This window comes from Rana temporaria, chromosome 4 (genome assembly GCF_905171775.1).
Source record: "Rana temporaria chromosome 4, aRanTem1.1, whole genome shotgun sequence".
NCBI lineage: Eukaryota > Metazoa > Chordata > Amphibia > Anura > Ranidae > Rana > Rana temporaria.
This window is the reverse complement of record NC_053492.1, coordinates 310,445,975-310,472,802: the sequence shown is the minus strand read 5'-3', so window position 1 is coordinate 310,472,802 and position 26,828 is coordinate 310,445,975. Positions and strand designations below refer to the sequence as shown.

Below are 26,828 nucleotides of genomic sequence, written 5' to 3'. Positions count from 1 at the left end.
AAAGCCAATTTTATGGCCATAATTGTCTGATGGACGTGTTGTGTCAGATAATCCGACTATGTGTATTCTCCATCAGACAATTGTTGGCTGAATTAACGACAACAAATGTTGGCTGTTCATGCTCACCAACTGTCTGCCAATAAATCTGTTGCGTCGGTTTATCCGATCGTGTACACAAGTCTGCCCAACTAAAATCCAAAGTACAAACACGCATGCTCGGAACTAGGGTTGTCCCGATATCGGGACCGATACTGAGCATTTGCGCGAGTACTTGTACTCGCGCAAATGTTCCCGATGCCTGACCCGATACTTTATTTTTTTTCCCTCTGAGTGTGGGCGGAGAGGGGGTGGGGAGCGGTCGGAGAGGAGACCGAGAGGAGCCTGAGGGGGCAGAGAGGAGGCGGACAGCAGAGCAGTCCTCGGGTATGTAAAACATACCACTGGAGGAGAGCTGCTGCCACTGCCGCCGTCTAGTTGTTCGGCGCTCGGGGAACATAACGTCTTTCATTTGAATAGCTGTGTGTTCCCCGCCGCGCCTCGTCGTATATAGCCCCTCCTCCTTGTCAGGGCACGTTGATAGACAGATCACCCGTCCCAGGATTGGACGGGTGATCTGTCTATCAAAGTGCCCGGACAAGTGGGAGGGGCTATATATGACGACGCGCGGCGGGGAACACACAGCTATTCAAATGAAAGCTATTATGTTCCCCGAGCGCCGAACAACTACACGGCAGGAGACCTACGCAAGGCTGCATTTTGGGGGAGAGACGCAAGGCTGCATTTTGGGGGAGAGACACAAGGCTGCATTTTAAAAAAAGTATCGGTATTCGGTATCGGCGAGTACATGGAAAAAAAGTATCGGTACTTGTACTCGGTCCTAAAAAAGTGGTATCGGGACAACCCTACTCGGAACCAATGCTAATTTGGTGAATGTTGGCTGAAAATGTTGGGTGTGTATGCAGAACAAGTTCATGGCCAACGCCCTAAAGACCAAAATCCAGGGAAAAGTTAGATGGACGTCGATCCGTGTGTACGAGGCTTAAGGGTCTATCAAACCGAGTGATAAAAACTCTGTTACAAAGTCACAAACCAGTCAAGTCGTATACCTGAAAGTCTGGAGGAAGTTTAACCTCTGGCTAACAGAGAAAGGAAAAAGAGGATCTAATTCTCCAATAATTCTAGCGTTCCTGCAGGCAGGCATTGATAAAGGCCTATCCTTAAGCACAATTGAGGTACAGATTGCAGCCCTATTAGTCTACTTGCAGCGTTTCCCTACAACAGGATCCGCTCATAAATAGATTTTGTAAGGCAGTCTATAGATTACGACCAGTGCCATGTTGTAAAATTCCGACATGGGGCTTATCCATCGTGTTAAAAGCAGTCATGAGGGAGCCCTTTGAGCCATTATCAAAGGCGTCCTTAAGACTGATTACCCTCAAAACGGTTTATCTCATCGCAATGACGTCTGCTCCCACAGTCGGCGAACTACAGGCTCTGTCATTTAGAGAGCCCTTTATGCATATTTTGGAGGCTAGAGTCATTCTCAAGACTGACCAAGCATTTATCCCCAAGGTTGCTTCTACCTTTTACAGAAGTCGGGATATAGTGTTTCCTCCCTTCTGCAGTAAACCATCAAATGGCAAAGAAGAACCACTACATCGACTAGATGTCAGGAGATGTCTCATAGGCTTTTTGGAAGCTTCCAAGAGCTTCAGAACATCAGAGGCCCTGTTTACCTTTCCAATTTCCTGAGAAAAGGATAAACAAGCTTCTAAAGGGACAATAGCTAGGTGGATAAAGATAACCATCTCAGAAGGAAAGAAAACTTTACATTTTAACCCTCCAGAAGGCTTGAAAGCACACTCCACAAGGGAGTTGGCCACGTCCTGGGTTGAAAGAGCTGGCACTACCCCCTAGCAGATATGCAAGACCACCACGTGGTCAAGCATGTCTATGTTCATTTGGCACTATAGATTTTAGATGATCAAGCATTTCTGAAGAAAGTACTCCAAGCAGTGACCCCCTCCCCCTTAAAATGTGGTGAGTACTTGTTCATCCTCTCAAGGGCTGTCCTGGAAGACTACTGAGGGAAAACCGGAGTTAGACTTACCAGTAACTCTGTTTCCAGGACCACATGTTCCCACCCTTTTTGTATGTATAAATTGAATTGATTTTTTTTTTTTGTTTATTTTAATTATTTTCATCTGATAATTCTGCCAGTAACAACTTTTTAGGCCCCTTTCACATAAGAGGTCTGATTGGGTATGCCTGTCCACTTTTCAGGTGGACCCAATCAGACTTTTACACCCATTTGTTTGTTTGCACCCGCCTACCTGATTTAAAAACAAACAGAAGGAGATCCAGAAACTGAGAGATCTGCTGAAAAAAACCCAGATCTGCTCTGTGTTAAAGGGGGGCCCTACCTGTCCTAAGATGACAACACTAACTTTCTCTGTACTATATTTATGGAGGAAGATGAGACTACTTGAGATAAAATTGCAGCATTAACAGGCACATGTATCGTGAAGGGTCCAAGAAATGCCTCCATGTTCTCCAGAGTACCCAGCAAGGGATGTTGGGCTTTGCTGTGGACTGCTTCCAGTTTGTGGCATTCATTTATATATGGGAGCCAAGTGCAAGGTCACAGCAGTCAGATAATAAGGATCATCAAGAAACTAGCATAGGCTGTAAACAGGTTTCAGAACAACCCCCCCCCCCCCCCCCCCCCCCCCCCCCCAGGCAGAAAAGGAAGGGTTATACACAATGATGACCAATGTTATTCTAGGGGGTACTCTATGGCACTCCACAACGCCCAGGTCCTATTATGTCTATCCGGTAGAGCTGCCCGACAACACAAAGTGTATAGAAGGGCCAGGGGTTGAGTTTTGTGTAGGAGGAAAGTAACTCCATAGCATGGAGTTGGGGTGAACTGGGGCCATCGATAACTTTTCCAACTCCGTGCAGCGGTTGTATGCATGCAAAGTGAGCCAAGAAGCTAAGAGGCGTAATTGGGCAGCCAAGTAATATTTAGAAAGGTTTGGAAAGGCTGACGACAAAGCCAGTTAATTGGCAAGGTGCTTAACTGCTCTGGTTTTTAGCTATCGGTGCTCTGTAAATTCTGTGTCATAAAAACAAAGAGCTAGATTCACGTACCCTTTACGTCGGCATATCTATTGATACGCCGCGTAAGTTGAAAGATGCGCCGTCGTGTCTATGCGCGCTATTCAGGGAACTAGATACGCCTGAATTCCTGCTTCATCCGACCGACTAAGTCTTAGTACGCCATCGTATCTAGGGTGCATATTTCCGCCGACCGCTAGGGGCGCTTCCGTAGATTTACGTGTAGAATGTGTAAATGAGCTAGATACGCCGATTCACGAACGTACTTGCGCCCGCTACGCCGTTTACGTAAGGCTTACGTCCGGCGTAACGTTACCCCTGCTATATGAGGCGCAGCCAATGTTAAGGTATGGACGTCGGAACAGCCGCCGGGTTTTACGTCGTTTACGTAAGTCGTACGTGAATGGGGCTGTGCGTAGGTTACGTTCAAGTCAAAAGCACTGAGCCGACGTATCTTAGGGAGTATATGTGACGTGACTCTGAGCATGCGCTGCTCGTTCAGGAAGTCATTTACATGGGGTCACGGCTAATTTTACTACAACACGCCCACTACCTTCCACATTTGAATTAGGCGGGCTAACGCCGGCCTATTTACACTACGCCGGCGCAACGTACGGCGCCAGATCTTAGAGAATACTATTCTGGGCTCCCTATTTTACGTCGGCGTAGCGCATATGAGATGCGCTACGCCGGCCAAAATTGCGCCAAGCTACCCGAATCTAGCTCAGTTTTATTTGTTACATAATTTGTAAGGTTGAATAAAGATACCAGCCAATCCAGTTCATCCTGTGTGGTGTAAAACAAAGATTATATACAAAAATTAATAAATAAATAAATAAAACCTCCCTTTACAAATTCATGTACTAAATTGTCACAACAGTTTAACCACTTAAGGACCAAACCTGTTTTTCAGATTTGGCGTTTACAAAATTTATATATATATATATATATATATATATATATATATATATATATATATATATATATATATATATATATATATATATATATAAAACAATTTTGCTACAAAATTACTTAAAACCCCCAAACATTTTTTATATATATATATATATATATATATATATATATATAAAATATAGAAAAAAAAATTATATAACACCCTAGGGAATAAAATTGTGGTCATTGCAATACTTTTTGTCACACCGTATTTGCGCAGCGGTCTTACAAGCGCACTTTTTTGGGAAAAAATTCACTTTTTTGTATTAAAAAATAAGACAACAGTAAAGTTAGCCCAATTTTGTTATATATTGTGAATGATAATGTTGCGCCGAGTAAAATGATACCCAACATGTCACGCTTCAACATTGCGCCCGCTCGTGGAATGGCGTCAAACTTTTACCCTTTAAAATCTCCATAGGTGATGTTTAAAAATTTCTATAGGTTGCATCTTTTGAGCTACAGAGGAGGTCTAAGACTAGAATTATTGCTCTCGCTCTAACGATCGCGGCGATACCTCGCTTGTGTGGTTTGAACACCGTTTTCATATGCGGGTGCTAGTAACGTATGCGTTCGCTTCTGCGCGCGAGCTCGTCGGGATGGGGGGCTTTTAATTTTTTTTTTTTCTTATTTTTTACACACAAAAAAAAAAACTGGATCACTTTTTTATTCCTATTGCAAGGAATGTAAACATCCCTTGTAATAGAAAAAAGGATGACAGGTCCTCCTTAAATATGAGATCTGGGGTCAAAAAGACTAAAATGCAAAAAAAAATTAAAAATGTGTCATTTGAAAAAATGACAACACGAAAATATTGCTTTAGGAAGCATGGGCGCTTCCGCTATGCTATGGGGACGGGTGGGGGCCATCTTGCCCTCACTCGCATCCCAGCCAAGCAGGGGAGAGGACCCGATCGCCTTTGCTGCTGCCGACGGCTCCGGGAGAGCGCCCTCTCCCGCCGCTGATAACGTGACGTGTGTGTGTGATATATATATGTATATGTATATATGTATATGTATGTATATATATATATATATATATATATATATATATATATATATATATATATATATATATATATATATATTACAGTGAGCGGTCCTTAAGTGGTTAAAGTGCTGCAGTGACTTTTTTGTTCAATACTTGCGCTTTGTTTTAAAATTGACCATTGTATTTTTAATAAATATGAAACGCTTTTGTTGTCGTAGGATAAACCATACTGTGATTCTAGATGATCCGTTTGATGATCCAGAAGGACTGGTTATTCCAGATCGCTCCCCGGAACCCACCAAGGAGCAATTGGATGTAAGTATTTTATATAGCACCAACAATTTTACACAGTGCCTTTTCATATAGTACATTCACATCACATCAGTTCCATCTCTGAAGGAGCTTGCAGTCAAAGGTGCCTACCTCCTATGCATGCAAGCATACAGAACATAAAGACAATTTAGACAGGAGACAAATAACTTGCCAGCATGTCTTTAGAGTGTGGAAGGAAACTGGGAAGAACATGCAAACTCCATGCAAAAAAGCTGTAACTCCATATACGTTTTCTACTTTAAGAGGTATATAATTCCAGACTCCTATCACCTATCAAGAATAGTCTGAGTATAATTGTCTCTCCTTCATGAGTTTAAATGGCCAACATGATCTATACAGTGCTCAAAAAAATTAAAGGAACACTTTTGAATCAGAACTCCTGGGATATTTATCTGTGGTCGGTTATATAGCAGAGGGGGAGGGGTGTATACAGAGGGGGTTGTTAATCAGTTTCAGCTGCTTTGCTGTTAATTGAAATGAACAACAGGTGTACTAAATGGGCAACAATGAGACAACCTCCAAAACGGGAATGGTTTTTCATGTGGAAGTGTCTGACATTTTTTTCCCCTACTCATCTTTTCTGACAGTTTTTCACTAGTTTTTCATTTGGCTAGGGTCGGTGTCACTACTGGTAGCACAAGGCGATACTTGGGCCCTATAAAGGTTGCACAGGCAGTCCAACTCCTCCAGGATGGCACATCAATACGTGTCATTGCCAGAAGGTTTGCCGTGTCTCCCAGCACAGTCTCAAGAGCATGGAGGAGATTCCAGGAGACAGGCAGATACTCTAGGAGAGCTGGACAGAGCCGTAGAAGGTCCTTAACCCATCAGCAGGACCCGTATCTGCTCCTTTGTGCAAGCAGGAACAGGTTGAGCACTGCCAGAGCATTACAAAATTACCTCCAGCAGGCAACTGGTGTGAATGTCTCTCACAAAACAATCAGAAACAGACTTCATGGGGGTGGCCTGAGGGGCCAACGTCCTCTAGTGTGCTCTGTGCTCACTGCCGGACACTGTGGAGTTCGATTTGGCATTTTCCATTGAACACCAGTATTGGCAGGTCCGCCACTGGTGCCTAATGCTTTTCACAGATGAGAACAGGTTCACCCTGAGCATACAGTATGTGACAGATGTGAAAGGGTCTGGGGAAGCAGCAGAGAACTTTATGCTGCCTGTAACATTATTCCGCATGACCGGTTTGGTGGTGGGTCTGTGATGGTCTGGGGAGGCATATTCATTGAGGGACGCACAGACCTTTACAGGCTACACAATGGCACCCTGACTGCCATTAGGTATCGGGATAAAATCCTTGGACTCATTGTCGGACCCTACACTGGCGCAGTGGGTCCTGGCTTCCTCCTGGTGCATGACAATGCCTGGCCTCATGTGGCAAAAGCATGCAGCCAGTTACTGGAGGATGAAAAAATGTATACAATTGAGTGGCCCCCACGCTCACCTGACCTAAATCCAAAATCACACCTCTGGGACATTATGTTTTTCGGTCCATCCAGTGCCGCCAGGTTGAACCTCAGGAGCTCAGTGATGCTCTGGTCCAGATCTGGGAGGAAATACCCCAGGACACCATCCGTTGTCTCATTAGGAGCATGCCCTGATGTTGTCAGGCATGCATACAAGCACTTGGGGGGCCATACAAACTGAGGACCATTTTGAGTTGTTGCAATGAAATTTCAGCAAAATGGACTAGCTTGCTGCATAATTTTTTTCACTTTGAATTCAGCCCTCTGTAGGTGGATACATTTTAATTTCAAATGATGTGCCCTCCTTTCATTCCTAACACATTACCCAGTCCATATCAGTATAGATATCCAGCATGAGATTTTTGCCCGTTGAGATCTGATATGTTTTCAAAGTGTTGCTTTAATTTTTTTTTGAGCAGTGTAATATACTTGCTGCAACGGTATTACACAGTGCTGCCTGTCGCTGGTGCCATGTATGGCTGCAAAGCAGGCCCTGGGGGTGTTGAACACCCCTGACTCCCCCCTTGAATTTGTTCAGATCTTCTTGCAAGGTTTCCATATCCTGCGGAGAAGTTATTGCCCTGCTTAGCCTTGTGTCGTCCTCAAATAAGAGGTTGAGCCGTTTACCCCATCCTCCAGGTAGTTTATAAACAAATTAAACAGGATTGGTCCCAGCACAGAACCCTGGGAAACCCCACTTTCCACCCCTGACAATTCCCCATTTATCACCACCTTCTGAACTAGATTGTGTAGCCAGTTTTCTTTCAATCCATGTACTCACCACCCTATGGTCCATGCCAATGGACCTTACTTTGTACAGTAAACATTTATGGGGAACTGTGTCGAATGCTTTTGCAAAATCCAGATACATCACATCTACGGGCCTTCCTATCTAGATGGCAACTCACCTCCTTATAGAAGGTTAATAGATTGGTTTGGCAAGAATGATTCTTCATGAATCCATGCCGATTACTGCTAATGATACCGTTTCCATTACTAAAATCTTGTATATAGTCCCTTATCATCCCCTCCAAGAGCTTGCATACTATTGCTGTTAGGCTAACTGATCTGTAATTCCCAGGGATGTACTTTTGGCCCTATTTTAAATATTGGCGCTACATTGGCTTTTCTCCAATCAGTTGGTACCATTCCAGTCAGTAAAAATTAGGAACAATGGGCCAGATTCACCAAAGAGATACAACGGCGTTTCTCCTGATACGCCGTCGTATCTCTGTTTCTATCTATGCGACTGATTCATAGAATCAGTTACGCATAGATATCCCTAAGATCCGACAGGTGTAATTGTTTTACACTGTCGGATCTTAGGATGCAATACCGCGGCCGCCGCTGGGGGGAGTTTGCGTCGTAAACCAGCGTCGGGTATGCAAATTAGGAGTTGCGCCGATTCCCGACGGATTTTCGCGTTCGATACGTCGCAGCTGGTCTAGTTTACCGTCGCAAAGTTATTATTTTTTTTGGTGCCCTAACTTTAGTCAGCAATCGTATTGCTGTCTAAAGTATGGCCGTCGTTCCCGCTTCGAAATTTAAAATTTAACGTCGTTTGCGTAACACGTCCGGGAATACGGAAGTACGCTACGCACGTCGCCGTTCGAAAAAATGACGTCACGGCGCGCAAAGCACGGCGGGAGTTAGGAAACGGAGCATGCGCAGTAGGTCCGGCGTGGGAGCGCGCCTAATTTAAATGGCACACGCCCATTTGAATTGGCCCGCCTTGCGCCGGAGGCCGCTGGCGTAGTTTTCATTGCAAGTGCTTTGTGAATCAGGCACTTGCGATGAAAACTTGCGGCAGTGTAACGTATCTACGATACGATATACGCCGCCGCAGTTCTATGTGAATCTGGCCCAATGGTCTCGCAATTATTTGACTGAGTTCCCCAAGTAAATTTTTTTGAGCTGTGTTTGTGTGTGTGTGTATAGATGGATAGATTTTTTTATATATTTATATATATATATATATATATATATATATATATATATATATATATATATATAAATATATTTTATTTATTTATTTATTTATTTATTTATTTATTTATTTTCATTCATTTATTCAATCCCCAGTAACAAAAAATACTCACACGGTGTTAAAAACAGGCATGTAACTCGTGTGAGTCCATCACAAAAACTTCTGATTGGAAAGCTAATGCATTTCGGAAGTCAAGTACCTTCCTCAGAGCTGAACCATCCCAGTGTCATGACATTTCTTAAATGGGGGGGTTATTTACGAAAGGCAAATCCACTTTGCAGTACAAGTGCAAAGTGCACTTGAAATTTGCACTGGGAAGTGCAGTCGCTGTAGATCTCAGGGGGAGATCTAAAATGAGGGGAAGCTCTGCTGATTTTATTATCCAATCATGTGCAAGCCAAAATGCTGTTTTTTTTTTTTTTTTTGCATGTCCCCTTAGCTTCTACAGCGACTGCACTTCTAAGTGCACTTTCAGTGCGTTTTCAAGTGCCCTTTACACTTGTAATTTGTAGTGCAAAGTGGATTTGCCTTTCGTGAATAACCCCCAATGGGTCACCACCCAAGGCTGAAGCATATTCATTATATGCCTGTTTTTACCGCTTGCGAGTATCCATTTGTTTGGGATTCAATTAATTGTGTGGTGGTAATGCATGAGGAGTTACACCCTCACGTGTGTGTGTATTTATCATATACTGTGACTAAACATGAGGCTTCTCTGTTTTATGATGGTTTTCAGAGTTGTGTTTTGTGCAGAACAAGGAAGGCTGTTGCATCTCTGGACCACTCCCAGAATGTTTATCTTTGGCATGGGACATGCAGCCTGCAGCTCCTATTGGCCTTGATCTATGGGTACAGCTGCTGCTTTCCTTGCGGCTTTCTACCCCCCCCCCCCTTTTTTTTTTATACTTAGACTTGTTACGTCCCCACTTTGTTGCTCCTTTATTTTGTGACCGATTTGACTACTTTGTGGTGAGCACTAGAATCTTGTGGATCCAGAAATGGGCATTAGCAGAGCAAAGATTGAACAATATGCTGAATATATTGCACATTTGCCTAATCGATTTTAACGCTGTCATCTATTAGTTGAACTTTCACTATCGCTCTTCCTTTTACTGGACCTTGTCATAATGACTGCAGAAAAAATGAGACTACTAGGTATTCAGTGTTATTTTCTTGGACGTTTCCGTGTATTGTCTTACCAGTTTACCTATTCAAATCAACATTTATTGAGGTATTGTACAGAATATATTATTACATTATTGAGTGATGTACAAAAGGGCTTTTCTGTTCTGATTTTGAGTTTGGAAACGGATGTCCTTGTATGTTTATCATTGTTTGTTTTCTTTTATATGATAGAGTGGGAGGATTGGTGCAGATGAAGAAATTGATGACAACAAAGGAAAGTCAATAGAAGAAATCGAAGAACAGCTGGCAGAGAAAGAAGCCAAGACCAGAGCTGTCCTGCTGGAAATGGTAAAGATCACCTACCCGCCAAATGCATATTCAAAACTTGACATACAAAGTATTACCTTGTCAAGCTGTAATTTCTTAAAGTGGTTGTAAACCCTTACAACACACTTTATGCTACAGGTAAACCTATAATAAGGCTTACCTGTAGCTACCGTGGATAGCTCTTAAATCTAAACGGTTTAGGAGATTTCCCCTGTATTGCATGTGCCGATGTAATGCGCACTGAAGCAATTTCACATACGTGCCGTTGCTTTCAGTGAATGTGCCGTTACCGGCAGGTCCCGTGCGCATGCGCAGGAGTGATGTTATTGCGGCTCCGGCCAATTGCAGCGCCGGAGCCACGATACCCGGAAGTAACTCTGGGACGAAATGTCGCCGGCCGGTGCTGTCTGGCAGTAGGTGAGTCCCAGGTGAGTATTGCATAATGAGCTAGTATGCATAGCATAAAAAAAATGTATCGAACACCTGCAAGACAATGCATACTAGCTCATTGTGCCTTTTGTCTTGCAGGTGTTAGATTTTTTAATTTTTTTTGCAAAGTGGATTTACAACCACTTTAATGCTTGTTTGTTAACTGGTTAATGCTAGGAATTATTTTACCGGCCTCCTTGGATAAGTGAAAGGGGGGGGGGGGGGAAGAGACCGAAAGAAAGTACATTCAAAGCCCAGATTCATCGCTAATCTACTTTAGCTTTAAACCTAAAAAAATTCCTCCAGGGTCAAAAGAACATTTTGGTCACCAGCCACATTTTAGTTAGTAGTAGCTGCGTTTGTTTTTGTTTTTTTTTTCTTCTTTACATACAAAAAATATATATTGTTAAAATAAAATTGAATCCCGAAAAGAGAATTTTTATTATGTCCTGCATTTTCTACGGCACTATCCATGATAACAAAAGCAATTTACTATGGTGGTCCAAGCTAAGATTCTCTCTCTGTGGAATAAAAGCAAGGAAGCCTTTTCTGTACATTTGGTGAACAAACCATATTTTTTCAGTTATCGGGATATAATGCAGCAATGTTCATCGCTATATGGGTTTATATTAATTTAATGTAAAATTCCAACTGGGTGCTTTAGTAATTGCTTCAGTTTTAACAGTTTAAAATGACTTGTAAATCTTATTTTTATACTTGCATGCTCTGTGCAAAGTGTTTTGCACAGAGCAGCCCTGATTCTCCTCTTTGAGGTCCCAGCCAACGCTCATGGCTCCTCCTGTCTGCTGAGTGCCCCCATAGCAAACTGCTTGCTATGGTGGCACTTGTACAGACTGGCTTCCAAGCCAGCTCTTTGTGTCCATTACACACAGAGCACAGCTTGACTCCGCCTCTCCCACCTCCCTGGCTGTGGGTGATGGCATCGGGAGCCAATGCTCCCACTGCTGTGTCTGAGCCAATGAGGGAGAGAAACGAAAGCGCCTCTGCTCTCATTCACATCACCTGGATCGAGGGCGGGTTCATGCAAGTATAAGGGGGGCTTGGATAGAGGAAGCCAAGCATGGAAGGTTTTTTAACTCTATGCAGAGGTAAAAAACCTTCTACTTTTACAGCCACTTCAAATAAATAACCATTTAATACAAAAACCTTTTTGCTTGTATTTAAACAGTAATGATTGCTCGAGCTCCTCTTGCTAGGCTACTCTAAAAATCACAATATTAAGGCATAAAATAATCTGGATGATTACAAGGGAAACGTATGGTAACACAGAAGGCATGCTTACTTCATATCTTTTTGGACTTTATAAATCTATAAATGCTTCTTTAATATATGCTACTCCTGTGGTTTTGTACAGCATCGTACTCTTCCTGTAATTGTGTAACACTGCCTACTGCTCATTTCAAAGGTTGGTGACATACCAGACGCAGAGATAAAGCCACCTGAAAATGTACTCTTTGTGTGCAAACTAAATCCTGTAACAACAGATGAGGATTTGGAGATTATCTTTTCCCGATTTGGATCTATAAAAAGGTATATTTTTACTCACGTTTTTGCGTGTTTTAATAGAATGTTTGCATTATTGATCTCTGCTTGCTATTATCCAAAAGAATATATCCTAGGAGCTACAGGTTTACACTCATTACACTTAAACGAGTATGTAATAGCCAAATTAGTGTTTTTTTTTTTTTTTTAATACAGAGTAAGGAATGATTAAAACCTGTCATGTGTTTTTTGTTTTGTTTTTTGGGGACACCATCTGTGTCCCAAAAAATGTATACTTGCCTGCTCTGTGCAATGAAATTGTATAGAACGCCCCGATGCGCCTCTTCTCAGGTCCCCCACCATTGTTTCTGACTCTGCCGTGTGCCTCCATAGAAGGCGACTGCTTCAAAATTCATTATAGTTGAAAACAAATGTCGTTTTGACCCCATTAACGAATAGAAAATAAAATGCTCATTCTTGAATGAAAAGTTTAGAACAAAATCTGTGAGAATACCTCCATGGATTCCTTCATCCACCTTGTTTGTGAAGATGGAGGGGGGAAAAAAAAGCGATCAGTGTGGGGCGGTTGGGGGGCAGCTTAAATAAGCTGTATGTGCATACGGAGTATTATGGCAGGAAAATGTGGACCCACCTGGAGTGGTGACTGTCTGTAGTGTCTTGCCTGTTTTGGCACGAATGCTCAGAAGATAAGTATTATAATCATTAGAAGCTGTGGATGAATATTCTTTGCTTTGTTTAATTCTATTGTTTTGTCTTTTTTTTTTTTTTTTTATTCTAGCTGTGAGATAATTCGAGACTGGAAGACTGGTGAATCATTGTGCTATTCTTTTATTGAGTTTGAAAAGGTATTGATTGATAGTGTTTTGTCTATTCAAAAACATCAAATGCACACATTGCTTAAAGTATATTTGTTTTACTTGTTACACAGGAGGAAGACTGTGAGAAAGCCTATTTTAAGATGGACAATGTGCTTATCGATGACCGGCGAATACACGTGGACTTCAGTCAGTCTGTTTCTAAAGTGAAATGGAAAGGAAAAGGTACCCATCATTATACTAATAGAATATTATATTATATTTGTGTGTGTGTGTGTGTGTGTGTGTGTGTGTGTGTGTGTGTGTGTCCGGCACCTCCTAGTACTGAATAAATGTAATTGCAATGGGTACTTGGGTATCCTGGCAGGAATCTACTTTTGCGAGGGGGTCTATTGTTGCTGGTTGGGCAATTGTTGAGGGAGAGGTCTATTGTTGGCTGCTGGAGAGTCTATTGATGCTGGCTGCTGGGAAATCTGTTGTTGCTGGGGGTCTATTGTTGCAGTAGTGGATCTATTGTTGCTGGGGGGGGGGGGTATAATGCATTGGGCCTCTATTGTTGCTGTGGGATCTATTGTTTCTGGGGTGGGTCTAATGTTACTGGGGGTATCTATTATTGCTGGGGTATCTATTGTTGCTGAGGTATTTATATTGCTGGAGGGATTTATTATTGCTGAGGTGGGGTCTATTTTCGCTGGCTGTAGAGGATTTATTTTATTGCTTTTCTTGTTATCAACAAATATCATACAAAAGCACCACAAAATAAAATTTAGTTCTGTATTCTTTAAAAGGGCCTCTACTGGGAGGTGGGTAGGGGGTGGAGCCAAGGGACGGTGCTCGGGGGTGGGTAGGGGGCGGAGGCAAGTAGTGACTCAGAAGGGGGAAGTTCCTGCACCTATTCTCTGAGGGGAAAAAAAATATATACCGTATTTTCCGGCGTATAAGACGACTTTCTGGATGCAAAAACATGCATCCAAAGTCGGGGGTCGTCTTATACGCCGGGTACGGTCTCAGTACTCACTTTTTTTCCCCAGCGCTGACAGTCTGCCATGCTGCGATCGCGATCGTGAATGATTTCAAAGCCGCGCCTTCACTGCAGAGTGTTCTGTGATAGGAGAAACAAAAATCTTCCCAGCAGCGCCTCTGTTCTTTGTTCCTCCTATCACAGATGCCTTCTCATCCTCGGACGAGATGAGAAGGCATCTGTGATAGGAGGAACAAAGAACAGAGGCGCTGCTGGGAAGATTTTTGTTCCTCCTATCACAGAACACTCTGCAGTGAAGGCGCGGCTTTGAAATCATTCACGATCGCGATCGCAGCATGGGAGACGGTCAGCGCTGGGGAAAAAAAGTGAGTGTTATTGCACTGGGGGGGCAACAAGTTCAGGCACAGTGGGGGCAAGTGAGGGCATGTAATGGCACAATGGCAATGTGAGGGGCAAGTGATGGCAATGTGGGGGCATGTAATGGCACAATGGCAATGTGGGGGCATGTAATGGCACAATGGCAATGTGGGGGCTTGTAATGGCACAGTGGCACAGTCTGGGCATGTAATGTAATGGCACAGTCTGGGCATGTAATGTAATGGCACAGTGAGTAATGTAATGGCACAGTCTGGGCATGTAATGTAATGGCACAGTGAGTAATGTAATGGCACAGTCTGGGCATGTAATGTAATGGCACAGTGAGATTTGAAAAAGCCTGTTTCTGTCAGAGGTTCTGGCTCCCCCTCAGCTTCCAGAAAGACAGTAAGAAGGGGGTAGTCTTATACAGTGAGTATATCCCAAAATCAAAAATTTTCCTGGAAAATTAGGGGGTCGTCTTATACACCGGGTCGTCTTATACGCCGGAAAATACGGTATATAATTTTGGTGCATGTATTTGTAACAGATAAAACAAGTAAAGTTTGGTTTTAGGCTTGCTACTCCTTCAGTTAATTGTAAATGCTGTTGCGTTCTCTGTTAAGACCGAAAATATATTTTAGCTTTTTGCCATGAGTTTTTCCCAAGTTAATAAAAGCTTGAAATTGAAAACTTAAATATACAGTATGTTACTAACTATTTAAAAAAAATAAAACATTATGCCACCTTGATCAGGGTTCCCTTGACAGCTTCCCTCTGATATCTGATAAACATTTCAGTATATTGGCAGCATTTTAGTTGGTGTGTTTTTTTTTTATTTTGTTCTGTTTTGTTTTTTTGGTTAAGATGTTTGTACAGATATTGTGGTTTTCAGTTTGGTGGAAATAAGCTGAAGATTAGTGTAGACGTTCTATCTAGGTAAAATTGTTACTAACATCTGTTTTAAACCATATTTCTCAAGGGATATCTTTTTAGGAATTGTATAAAATTGGGTACAAAAGTGTTTATTTCTTTCTTTTCAGGGGGAAAGTATACAAAAGATGACTTTAAAGAGTATGAAAAGGAAATAGGAAAACAGTCCAAGCTTGCCCTAAAGGACAAAGCCCGACCTAAGCAAGAGTATCTTTTTATAGTATACAGTCTGAAGCCAATTTCCTCTAAACCTTCCTTTTGTGAGCCAATAATTTCATAGACGCACCCTTTGAAAGTGTGTGATCACGTCCTCCAGCTTTTAATATGGGTATACTTGTAGAGGTATGACTTTTTTTCTTTTCTTCTTTTTTTTTTTTTTTTTTTTTTCCCTTTATTCAACCAGTAGGTTGAACGAAAAAAACAACAACACTATTGTATTCTGACAACGCAGACCCCCCCCCCCAATCAGGATACAGGATCGGCACTGCAGTTTGACAGAAGCTGGTCTAACAACTGGCTTCTCTTGAACAGACAAGGCTATACATGGATCAAAATTCAGCCGCTTCCTGTTGCTGAAAACAATGCTGTAATTATAATGTGCATTATTTTCTCTGCATTACTGAGGTCCACCAATTAAAGGTGCCTGATTTTGCATGTAAACGAACAAAAAAAAAGCTTAAATGCTGCTTTAAATGCAGGGGGAAGCTATGAATACAGCAGGATTGATTTACTAAAGGAGTGCTTGTTCACCTAGCAAAGTAAATGTCCCCTTTGCAAAGTGAATATTGGTACAGTCATGTTTAAAAATTAAGCATAACCCAGGGAAATTGGTGACGTTTTCAACATATTTGAACTTTTAAACGTCTTCATTTAAACAGTGCCTACAGACAACTGATTTACCCTAATGTACACAAAAAGGTTGCACTTCCACAGCATCACTGGCATCTGTTTATTCAGCCATGAATGGCAACCGACCTAATCCTGCCTGAAGCCAACTCCTTGCCAATGCATTTTACCTGGAAGTGCTTGCTGCCTCTAGGATTAAGCTCTTACGTGAAATACATTGGAAGGCGTGGCCTTTAGGCAGGGTTATGCATGTTGCCATCCATGGCTGGGTAAACTGAGATGCCAGTGATGTCATTGGAGTGAAACCTTTTTGTGTACATTGTATGTATGTATATAGGAGTATATGGCTCCTGGGATTAGTACTTGGCATCTGCAGCAATGGGGATTTTGAAAGGCTTGTAGAGTGGTGATTTTTCTGGGTTCTAAAACACATTAACAAATGACATAAAATCAACATTGTGTATGCATTTTCATAATTTTTTTTTATTTTTTAGTTTGAATGAAAATGTAGATTTGTCACATTGAAAGTATTTACACCAGCTCTCAAAATTTCAAGTCCTGAGCTACTAGACAGGCCTTGAGAGTTGCTCGCCACAGTTGCCCTGCCCAGCCCCTAATTCCGCCCCTAAACACACCCTTGTAAATTATCTCATGAAATTACACTTAAAGCGGTTGTGCCATGAAAAAAAAAATACGGTGAGAACAAAAATCCTATTTTACCCTTTCGTCTTCCAGGACAGCCCTGTAGATGTAGCTCCTCCCTCCGGGACAGGAAACACAATCACCCCCAATCATAAAAGGCGGTCCTCCAGGTCCTCTCCTCAGTTTTTTGTGTTTCCTGCCGGACGGGAGGAGATACAATCAGGGAACGTATTTGTTTGTTTTTTGATGTGAGAGAACCTACCTCAGCCTTCAGCACTCCTCTGGCCCTAGGGGTAGAGAGCGTAGCTGGAGTCTCCTCCGCCGTGAGCTCGGCGAGAGTCGGACCCCGTTGACGGTGGGATCCGTCCCCTGTAGTGATCCGGGTGGCGTGGCTGCGAGGGTGAGAGACGCCATCGATTCTGCGCGCCACTTCCGGTATTCGATGAGGGGGCGGGTTCCATGCGTTCCAAAGAGAGGAAGGAGTATTCTCGGCGGAAGCGCGTCATCAGGGGGCGCCCGGAAGTATCGTTCCTACTTCAAAAAAGGGCGCGGAGGAGACTCGAAGGACCCGGCGCTGGTGTTTGTTCAGGGAGACTGAAATCGATTACACAGGACCATGGAGGCAGCAGCGGCTATTTCCGATCCTGGTCCAGCAGGCACCGGTACCTCTCAGGTAAGGCCTGGTGACGGCACATGGCTTACTCTGATAGGTAGGGGATTTTTACCCCAGATACCCCCCCCCCCCTAGGTGGTGAACCTGTTTGGTGGAGGTTTTTTCTTTTGCACCTTCTAGGAAACCTTGTCACAGTGGTGAATGAAGGTTTAGCTGGTTGTAATGTGGTCAAACTGTGTTGTTTATTTTAACAGGTCAAGGCCCATGATAAGAACCAGCCTCCTAGGAAGAAATGTGCAGTGTGTGGGACAAAGCTAAGTTCTAATTGGGATAAGCCTTTATGTCCTGACTGTGTTAATAGCTTGGTTAAAGAAAGTTCGTTAACCACTTGTAACCAAATGTTATCATCTTTTAAAGATGAGATGGCATCCACATTTCAGTCGTTTAAGGGACTGATTGATAGGATGCAGGCTCCAGCCCCGTCCCTAACTAGGGCCTCTAGTACTCCTTCCTTACAAATTCAGGAGGAAATTAGAGACAGAACTCCCAGATCAGTTGTTTCCTCTCAGGCAGGTTCAGCATCTGAATCAGAGGGAGAGGAGGATTCCTCCAGGGCGGCCAGATACAAATTGTCATTAGATGATGTGGGGGATCTCCTGAATGCCATCTATGACACTTTGGATATCCAGGAGGAACAGGTTCAGCTCTCACGGCATGACCTCATGTATCAGGGGAATGCGACCAGAACCAAAGTTTTTCCGGTTCATAAGTCTTTGATTGATATGATTCTGCGAGAGTGGGAACAACCTGAAAGAAGACCCTTTTTTTCAGGCAGCCTCAAACGTAGGTTTCCATTCGAATCAGATGTGTCTCATCCTTGGAACAAGGTTCCTAGACTGGATGCCCCTTTAGCCAAGGTCTCCAGGAGGACAGATTTGGCATTTGATGACCTAGGTTCCCTTAGGGACCCAATGGACAAAAGGGGGGACCTACTTTTGAAAAGAGCTTGGGACGCCTCTGCGATCAGTTTAAAACCAGCTCTATCGGCTACTTGTGTAGCAAGAAACTTAGAGTGTTGGCTCACCCAGTTACAGGCACACATCTTGGCCGGTACCTCTAGACAAGAGCTTTTAAAATCTTTTCCACTCTTGTTCAAGGCAGTGGGTTTTCTAGCTGACGCCTCAGAGGAGTCAGTAAAGTTGGCTGCCAGGTCAGCAGCCTTGGTCAATGCAGCCAGAAGATCAGTATGGCTAAAAACTTGGACGGGAGATGCCGCCTCAAAATTAAAATTGTGTGGTCTTCCGTTTTCAGGAGATCACCTTTTTGGACCCGGCCTCCAAGAGGCTTTAGAACGTACTCAGGACAGGAAGAAGGCCTTTCCTGAGAAAAAGAAAAAAGCCGAAGGAAAGAGTTTTTTTCGTGGCTTCAGGGGTTCAAACTTTTGGCAAAACCAGAAGAAGGAAGGCCAACCCAAGAAGCATTGGGCAGGCCACAAGGGGCGTGGTAGAGGAGGAATCCTGTTTAATCCTCCTCAACCCCCCCCAAAACCGCAATGACTCCTGTGTCCCCGTGGGAGGAAGGTTGGGGCAGTTCCTCCCACAATGGACCAAGGCAACTTCAAGCCCGTTCATTCTAAATTTAATAGAGAACGGATACAAACTGGAGTTTGCGTCACTGCCTCACTGGAACTTCAGGGTGACTCATCCACCCAGGGAAAAGGCAAAGGCAGAAGCTCTCATGCTGTCGCTAGGAGAATTAGTGGATCAGAGAGTTCTAATTCCGGTACCCCTGGAGGAGCAGGGACAGGGAGTATATTCCCATGTCTTCATAGTAAAGAAACCATCAGGGAAGTTCAGGATGATCCTGAACCTTCGGCCCCTGAACAGATTTGTAAAGTACAAAAGGTTCAGGATGGAGTCGATCTTTACAGTTGCAAGATGTCTGTTCCCGGGGTGTTACATTGCGACCCTGGATCTCAGGGATGCTTATCTGCACATCCCTATACATCCAGATTACCAGAAATTTCTCAGGGTAGCAGTGAGGGCAACTTTAGGGATTCAACACTTCCAGTTCCAAGCTCTGCCCTTTGGTCTATCCTCGTCTCCGAGAATTTTTACCAAGGTTCTGGCAGAAGCTCTTGCCCCTCTCAGAGATCAAGCTATCACGGTAATCCCATATCTGGACGATCTACTGTTTGTAGCCAGATCGGCTCAACAGTTAGGGAAGGATTTACTGGTGGCACAGGAATATCTCTCCTCACTCGGGTGGATAATCAACCGGGACAAATCCCAGTTGGTGCCATCCCAGGAAGTGGTTTACCTGGGGTACAGGATATCTTCGGTAAAGAGAAAAATTTATCTCCCCGAGGAAAAGGTTACCAAAGTAAGTCAGGCCGTTGCCCAACTACAGTCCAATCAGTGGATTTCAATCAGAGAGGTAATGAGAGTCCTGGGGTTCATGACATCCTGTTTCCCTGCAGTTCCTTGGGCAAGACATCATCAACGCCCATTACAGGAACTTATGCTCCGTCTCTGGAGCGGCCAAAGTCAAGATTTAGAGTCGCTGATTCCAATCTCAGCCAAAGTAAAAAGGAAGTTGTGGTGGTGGCGAAGACATCACAACCTGAGCAAGGGTCTAGACTGGTCCTTCCCGGTGGAAGTAATAGTGACTACGGACGCAAGTGCCTGGGGCTGGGGAGCCCACCTAGGGGAAGCAGTAGCCCAGGGAGCATGGTCTCCAGCGGAGGCAAGTCGTTCTTCCAACCAAAGAGAGCTGTTGGCAATTCTAAGAACCATAGAGTCATTTCAGGGAAGGTTGGTAGGACATCACCTGCAAGTTCGTTCAGACAACGCAGCGGCTGTTGCGTACCTGAACAAGCAGGGAGGGACAAGAAGTCCGGCTTTGCAAGAAATATCCAACAAAATCCTCTCCTGGGCGGAGACCAACTTGTTTTCACTGACAGCAGTCCACCTAAAGGGTACTCAAAACTCTCTGGCAGATTACTTAAGTCGCCAGCCAGTGAAACAGGACGAATGGTCCCTGAACGAAGAAGTATTTGCTCAGATAACACAAAGGTGGGGTCTTCCGGAAATAGATCTTTTTGCCTCAGAAAAGAACAGGAAAGTAACCCAGTTCTTCTTAATAGATCCCAGAGATCAGGCCTTAAGGATAGACGCATTTTCCAATCCCTGGAGGTTCAACATTTGCTACGCCTTCCCCCCAGTAAGGATGATAGCAGCAGTGCTCCAGAAATTTCGGTTGGAGGCGACAGACTTGATTTTGATCGCGCCCTGGTGGCCAAAGAGGCCTTGGTTCGCAATCCTGAAGGAACTATGCATTTTTCCTCCATTTCCCCTTCCAATCCGGAAGGATCTGATCTCGCAGGGTCCAATCCCACACCCGCAGATAGACAGATTGAGTCTAACTGCGTGGTATCTGAGGAAGAGTTATTGAGAGCAGAGGGTTTCTCAGAGAAAGTAATAAACACCCTATTACAGTGCAGAAAGCCAGTTACAAGAGCAATCTATGCCAAATTCTGGAAGAGATTTTGTTCCTGGATGAGAGAACAAGAGTTAGATCATCCAGGTATTCCAGCTATTCTGGATTTTTTGCAGGCTGGGGTAGATCTGGGTCTCTCCCCTAGCACTCTAAAGGTACAGGTAGCAGCCCTGAGTGTCTTCTTGCAGTGTTCCCTTCAGCAGAATTCATACGTTAGGAGTTTTTTCAAGGCCTTATCAAGATCTAGGCCAGTGAGGGTCTCGACCTGTCCTTCTTGGGATCTTTCATTGGTGCTCAGAGCACTCTCAGGCAAACCTTTTGAACCTCTGGAGAAATCCATCCTGAAATGGGTCACACTTAAAACGGTCCTCTTGGTGGCAGTGACCTCAGCCAGACGGGTGAGTGAGCTACAGGCTCTTTCAATCTTGGAGCCTTTTTTGATGATAGGATTATTTTGAAAACAGACCCCAGTTTTCTTCCTAAAGTTGTGTCCAAGTTCCATAGGACACAGGACATTGTCCTTCCTTCTTTTTGTTCCACCTCAGACTCAGAGGGAGCACCCCAAAACTTACTAGATGTTAGGAGGTGCCTTTTAGTTTACTTAGAAGCTTCCAAAGAGTTTAGGAAGAGTGATTCCCTTTTTGTTAATTTTTCAGGTAGTAAGAAGGGTCATAAGGCATCAAAATCCTCTATTGCCAGATGGATCAGAATGGCAATAGAGAAGGCTTATGAGTTAGAGGGCCTACAAGCCCCATTTGTTAAAGCACACTCGACTAGAGCAGTTTCGAGTTCATGGGCCGAGAGGGGCGGAGCCTCACCAGAAGAGATTTGCAAGGCGGCAACGTGGTCAAGTTATACTACCTTCGCCAAGCACTATCGCCTGGACTTGATGTCTGAGAAGGATCAGGCATTTGGTAGGAGGGTCCTCCAAGCAGTAACCCCACCCTGATAAGTAAGTTTCTTGTCTATCATCTACAGGGCTGTCCTGGAAGACGAAAGGGTAAAACCGAAGTTAGGCTTACCGGTAACTCTGTTTTCAAGAGTCTTCCAGGACAGCCTGGCTTCCCACCCGGTGTATATTATTCTAAACTGGAAATGGAAGTTTGTACTAACGATATGTTGGTAAGATTATGTTTTTCAGAGTCCGTCAGGAATTCTTGGATGAACTGAGGAGAGGACCTGGAGGACCGCCTTTTATGATTGGGGGTGATTGTGTTTCCTGTCCCGGAGGGAGGAGCTACATCTACAGGGCTGTCCTGGAAGACTCTTGAAAACAGAGTTACCGGTAAGCCTAACTTCGGTTTTCTTTTATCAAAATGTTTAGGCCCTTAGCCCTTCCCAACCCCCCCCCCCCCCCTTTACTTACCTGAGCCTTCATTTGATCCAGCGCTGTGCACGCCTGCAGCTCTTCCCTTCCCTCACTTCCATGTCTCATTGGCTTTGCTGGTGCACCATTAGGGCACTGAACAGAGGAGAACCCTGGAGCACCAGCGGGGGACGTGAGAAGAGAGTAGATTCTGGTCTGCTCTGTGCAATTCCATTTTTTTTTTTTTTTTGGGAGCATGTAGTTGGGGGAGGGGGGGCACCTATGGGCTGGTGTTTAGACCAGTGGTTCTCAACCTCGGTCCTCAAGTACCCCAAACTGGCCATGTTTTCAGGTTTTCCTTCACTTTGCATAGCTGCTTTAAATTATCAATGACATGGTATTAATAAGTATAGTTTATCTAAGGGAAGTTCCCAAAACATGGCCCGTTGGGGGGGGGGGGTACTTGAGTACAGAGGTTAAGAACCACTGGTTTAGAGGTCGTCCTTCTGTAAGGGATATTTTTAACCTTGTAAAAGAAAAAAAAAAACAACCTTGACTATCTTTAGCAGCAAATATGATCTTGTGATTGAAGACAATGCAGAGGAGACGAGCAGAAGTCATCGACATTCTAAACATAAAAAAGAAAAGAAACGCCATTACTCTGATGATGAAGAGGAAAGGAGAACAAAAAAGTCAAAGGTACTTTTATGCAACCTGCACTGCTAAAACTGCTTTTTAAGTATATGTTAATTTCCTTTAACATTTTCAGCAATGTAAAAATGTTCTGGTATCACAAACAGTACATTGACATATAAATTGTAGATTTAACCTTGATAAAATCGCATAAAACCCCCCAGCAGTCATTTTTTGTACAAAATAAGAGTAGGTTATGCTGAGTGAATGGATACCAAATCTGTCAGTCCTAAATATGATTGTGCGCCTGCAAAATGGCAAAAAAAATGATGGTACTTGTAATTATCAATAGGTGACACTATATTCCTTTACAGCTCATCAGTTTCAAGTTAACTGTATATGAGGGACCTATAATTATTGCTTTTACTCTGGGGTGTGAAGAAATGTATAGTGTATATGTGTGGTGCAATTGTTTATGCAGACGTGTGCCTTTGTTTCTATTGCAAGGGGACTAACCAGCTTTTTCCTAAAGAAAGTGCTCTGTTATAACCTTCAAGTCCTGATAATATCGAAAGGAACCCTTCTTGGTTCTACTTGTAGATTGATTCTTCTCCGTAGGCTCCTGATGATTTTGTGTTTTTTTTTTTTTTTTTTTTTATTTGTGTTTTTTTTTTTTTTTTTTTCCATTTTGTAATGGGAATCTGTACTGCCTTCTGAAGATGTGGAAGTTGACAGTTTAATGATGGGTGCTTTATGTACAGCTGGGGGCTATAATTCAATGAGCTACACATCTATGTCTGTTCAGTTTATGCCGAACAGATACAGACAGAGCCTGCTCTGCGAGCAGCCAGGCGTAAATGGACTCCACTGTACATTTACACCCGACTGCCCTCTGATCCACCTAGACAGAGGAGGATAGATCCCTCTTCTGGATTGGACTGGAGGTAGGCGGGTGTAAATGGGCTCTCCAATCGGATCCACCTGAAAAACTGACAGGTGGACCTGTTTTGACCGTTCGTGTTAAAGGGGACCCCACTCCTGTACTTCAGCACTGTTGTTGCCCTAAATCAGGCAAATCTTCTCTGCTAAAGGGGGCCCCACTGGAACTTTTTTTTTTTTTCCTTTTAGTTGTGGTTTTCATGACATCTAAAATATATTGAAGAGAATGGAAAAACTGCTGTACACTAAAGGCATTACTACAATCCAGGATGCACAGATGACAACAATGGTAGACCCCGGCCTTACAGACCGCCCTCCTAACGTGTTTGACCCTATATGGCTTAGTCATGGAGAATACTAAACGTATTAGATTTCCCCCAAATTTCAGTACCAGTGGTCACCAGGAAAAAAAGAGTGAATCTTCCATACCCATATATGCCAAACCCAACATTTGCCTTGAGATACATTTTAACTTTGCAAAATAGATTATAGTGCACACATACAAAAATGACATTTAAATCCTGCAAGGCAATTTTAAAAACACCTGAACATATAAAAAAAAATGGGATTTGGTCACACTATACTGTATGGTCATATAGTGCCAAGCACACTTACTGCGTGAAAGTACCCCATTATCAGTGGGTCCTACACTATTCATAGAATGAAAGATCCTTCGTCTCAACCATGGGAGACCAACTCCTTTATGGGAGACCTGAAAGGACTCCTGATATAACACAGGTGAGATAATGAAGGGGGGATGGGGTGCTCAAACACACATTTTTGTATGTGTGCGCTATAATCTATTTTGTTCTGCTGTCTTATTACATCACCTTGTAAACACATTTTTAGGGTGTGCCCCCCAAGTCTGTTTGTATATTGTATGGATCCTGACCAGGTTCCTTGGGAGCACCCCACCCCCCCCCCCCCCTCATTTACTTTCATTAGTGTCCACCTGTGTTTATAGGAGGTGTCTATTCAGTTCTCTCATAAAGAGGAGTTTGTCTCCCATGGTTGAAATGCAGGATCTTTGTGAATAGTGTAGGACCCACTGGTAATGGGGTATTTTGCCACAGTAGGTGGACTAGGCTTGGCACTATATCAGCATTTATAGTGTGACCAAATCCCAATATTTTTGAATATGTTCAGGTGTTTTTAATTAGCCTTGCAGGATTTAAATGTCAATTTTGTATGTGTGCGCCATAATCTATTTTGTTCTGTTTGCGGTCTTATAGCAGCTCCATCTTGAATGTAAACGCATTGTTAGGGTGTGCACCCCCCCCCCCCCCCAAGTCTGTTTGTACATTTTAACTTTAGCCTGCTATATTTGGATTTCATTACGGAGTTGTTCAATGCAATAGAACTATGAAGAGGGCCATGTGCAGACCTTTAAACAAAAAGATTATATTTAGTTTCTGGTAATATCCCTGTAATAGCTTTATTTATCCTAAAATGTATATGGTATGTATTTGGACCACTTAGCCCAGGGTTTGACAAATTTGCTTGGAATCTAGGAGCCAGCTAAAAAGTTAGGAGCCAGAAACGCTCCACGTCCCGCCGAGCTCGCGCGCAGAAGCGAACGCATACGCGAGTACCGCCGGAATATGAAAGCGGTGTTCAAACCACACATGTGAGGTATCACCGCGATTGGTAGAGCGAGAGCAATAATTCTATCCCTAGACCTTCTCTGTAACTCAAAATATGCAACCTGTAGAATTTTTTAAACGTCGCTTATGGAGTTTTTAAAGGGTAAAAGTTTGTCGCCATTCCACGAGCGGATGCAATTTTGAAGCGTGACATGTTGGATATCAATTTACTCGGCTTAACATTATCTTTCACAATATGAAAAAAAATTGGGCTAACTTTACTGTTATTTTTTAATTAAAAGTGTACCTTTTCCCAAAAAAGTGCGCTTGTAAGACCGCTGCACAAATACGATGTGACAGAAAGTATTGCAATGGCCACCATTTTATTCTCTAGGGTTTTAGAATAAAAAATATATATTTCTCTTATCGTCCATGGACGGACACGGCTCCTTTAAATCTTGAATAGTGGGTTCCCTGTATACAGGAGAGGACTAGGCAGAAACATGTTGGATACTCTAATACATGTTACATTAACAAATTTGAACAGCCCCGCCCAGGGGGCGGTCCCTCCAGACATAACCCTCCTCACTGCAGCATGCAGCCTTATTTTTGTTTCGCCTAGCAAGGATAAGGACGTATGGCTCCCTTTGGGCCCAGCGCCCTGAGGAGAAATTTTATTTTATTTTACTTTTTCTTGAAGAATCTTCTTTTTTTTTTTTTTTTTTTTTTTTAAAGTGTATTTTTGTGCGTGTACTCGAGAGAGGAGCCGGACTGCAGGAGTTGGGAGTAGGCAGGCCTCCCCCAGAGGCAATCTGCCACCTTTCTCCATGCCCCGGGTGGCAATGGCGGGTGTGTGAGGGGGTCCTCCCACACAGCCCACCCTACCTGCTCCGCTTTGAAGCCCAACGGGGCAGAGGGACTCCCTATAAGGGAGTGAGAGGATTAGCCCGCTCACCCAGCCCCATTAGTCCTTCGCCTCTCTTTAGAGACCGCGTGGTCAAAGTGCATGTGTTAACCCAATTTAGAGTGCGTGTGTAGGTGTGGTGGTTTTTGTGGGAGTGGGGTTGGCGTACTAAGCACAGGCTTACCTTGCATAGCACACCCACCAGGAGCCGGGCTGAGACCACCAAACTCAATTCACATGAAGCCGAGACCGGGATCCGAACCTCTAGCTGCAGAGGTGAATGGCTTGTCAGCACAGTGCCAATCGCGTTGAGCCACCGCAGCTCCCGAAGAATCTTCTTTCAACTGTCGGCTGAAAGACAGGCTGGATAATATAGATCCTTGTAGTCTACTCAGTTCGACCAGCAAGCGTGGGCACACCTTTGCAAAGAGGCTGGGTCAGCCATGCCATACCCCATGACTCCTGGGGTGGCCGGCGAGCTTTGCTCCGAGGTCCACCTATGACTGTGCT

General features: G+C 43.7%; 1 protein-coding gene across 1 annotated transcript in view; it reads left to right on the top strand.

Moving 5' to 3' along the window:
• The window catches only part of PPIL4 (peptidylprolyl isomerase like 4), a 48,931-nt gene that overhangs the window by 17,817 nt on the left and 4,286 nt on the right, over window positions 1–26,828 (top strand). Inside the window, exons 6-12 of the mRNA XM_040350594.1 lie at window positions 5,286–5,382; window positions 10,222–10,338; window positions 12,173–12,297; window positions 13,049–13,115; window positions 13,199–13,310; window positions 15,465–15,561; window positions 22,826–22,958. Coding sequence (XP_040206528.1) covers window positions 5,286–5,382; window positions 10,222–10,338; window positions 12,173–12,297; window positions 13,049–13,115; window positions 13,199–13,310; window positions 15,465–15,561; window positions 22,826–22,958 — 748 coding nt within the window. The remainder of the gene's footprint in view (window positions 1–5,285; window positions 5,383–10,221; window positions 10,339–12,172; window positions 12,298–13,048; window positions 13,116–13,198; window positions 13,311–15,464; window positions 15,562–22,825; window positions 22,959–26,828) is intronic.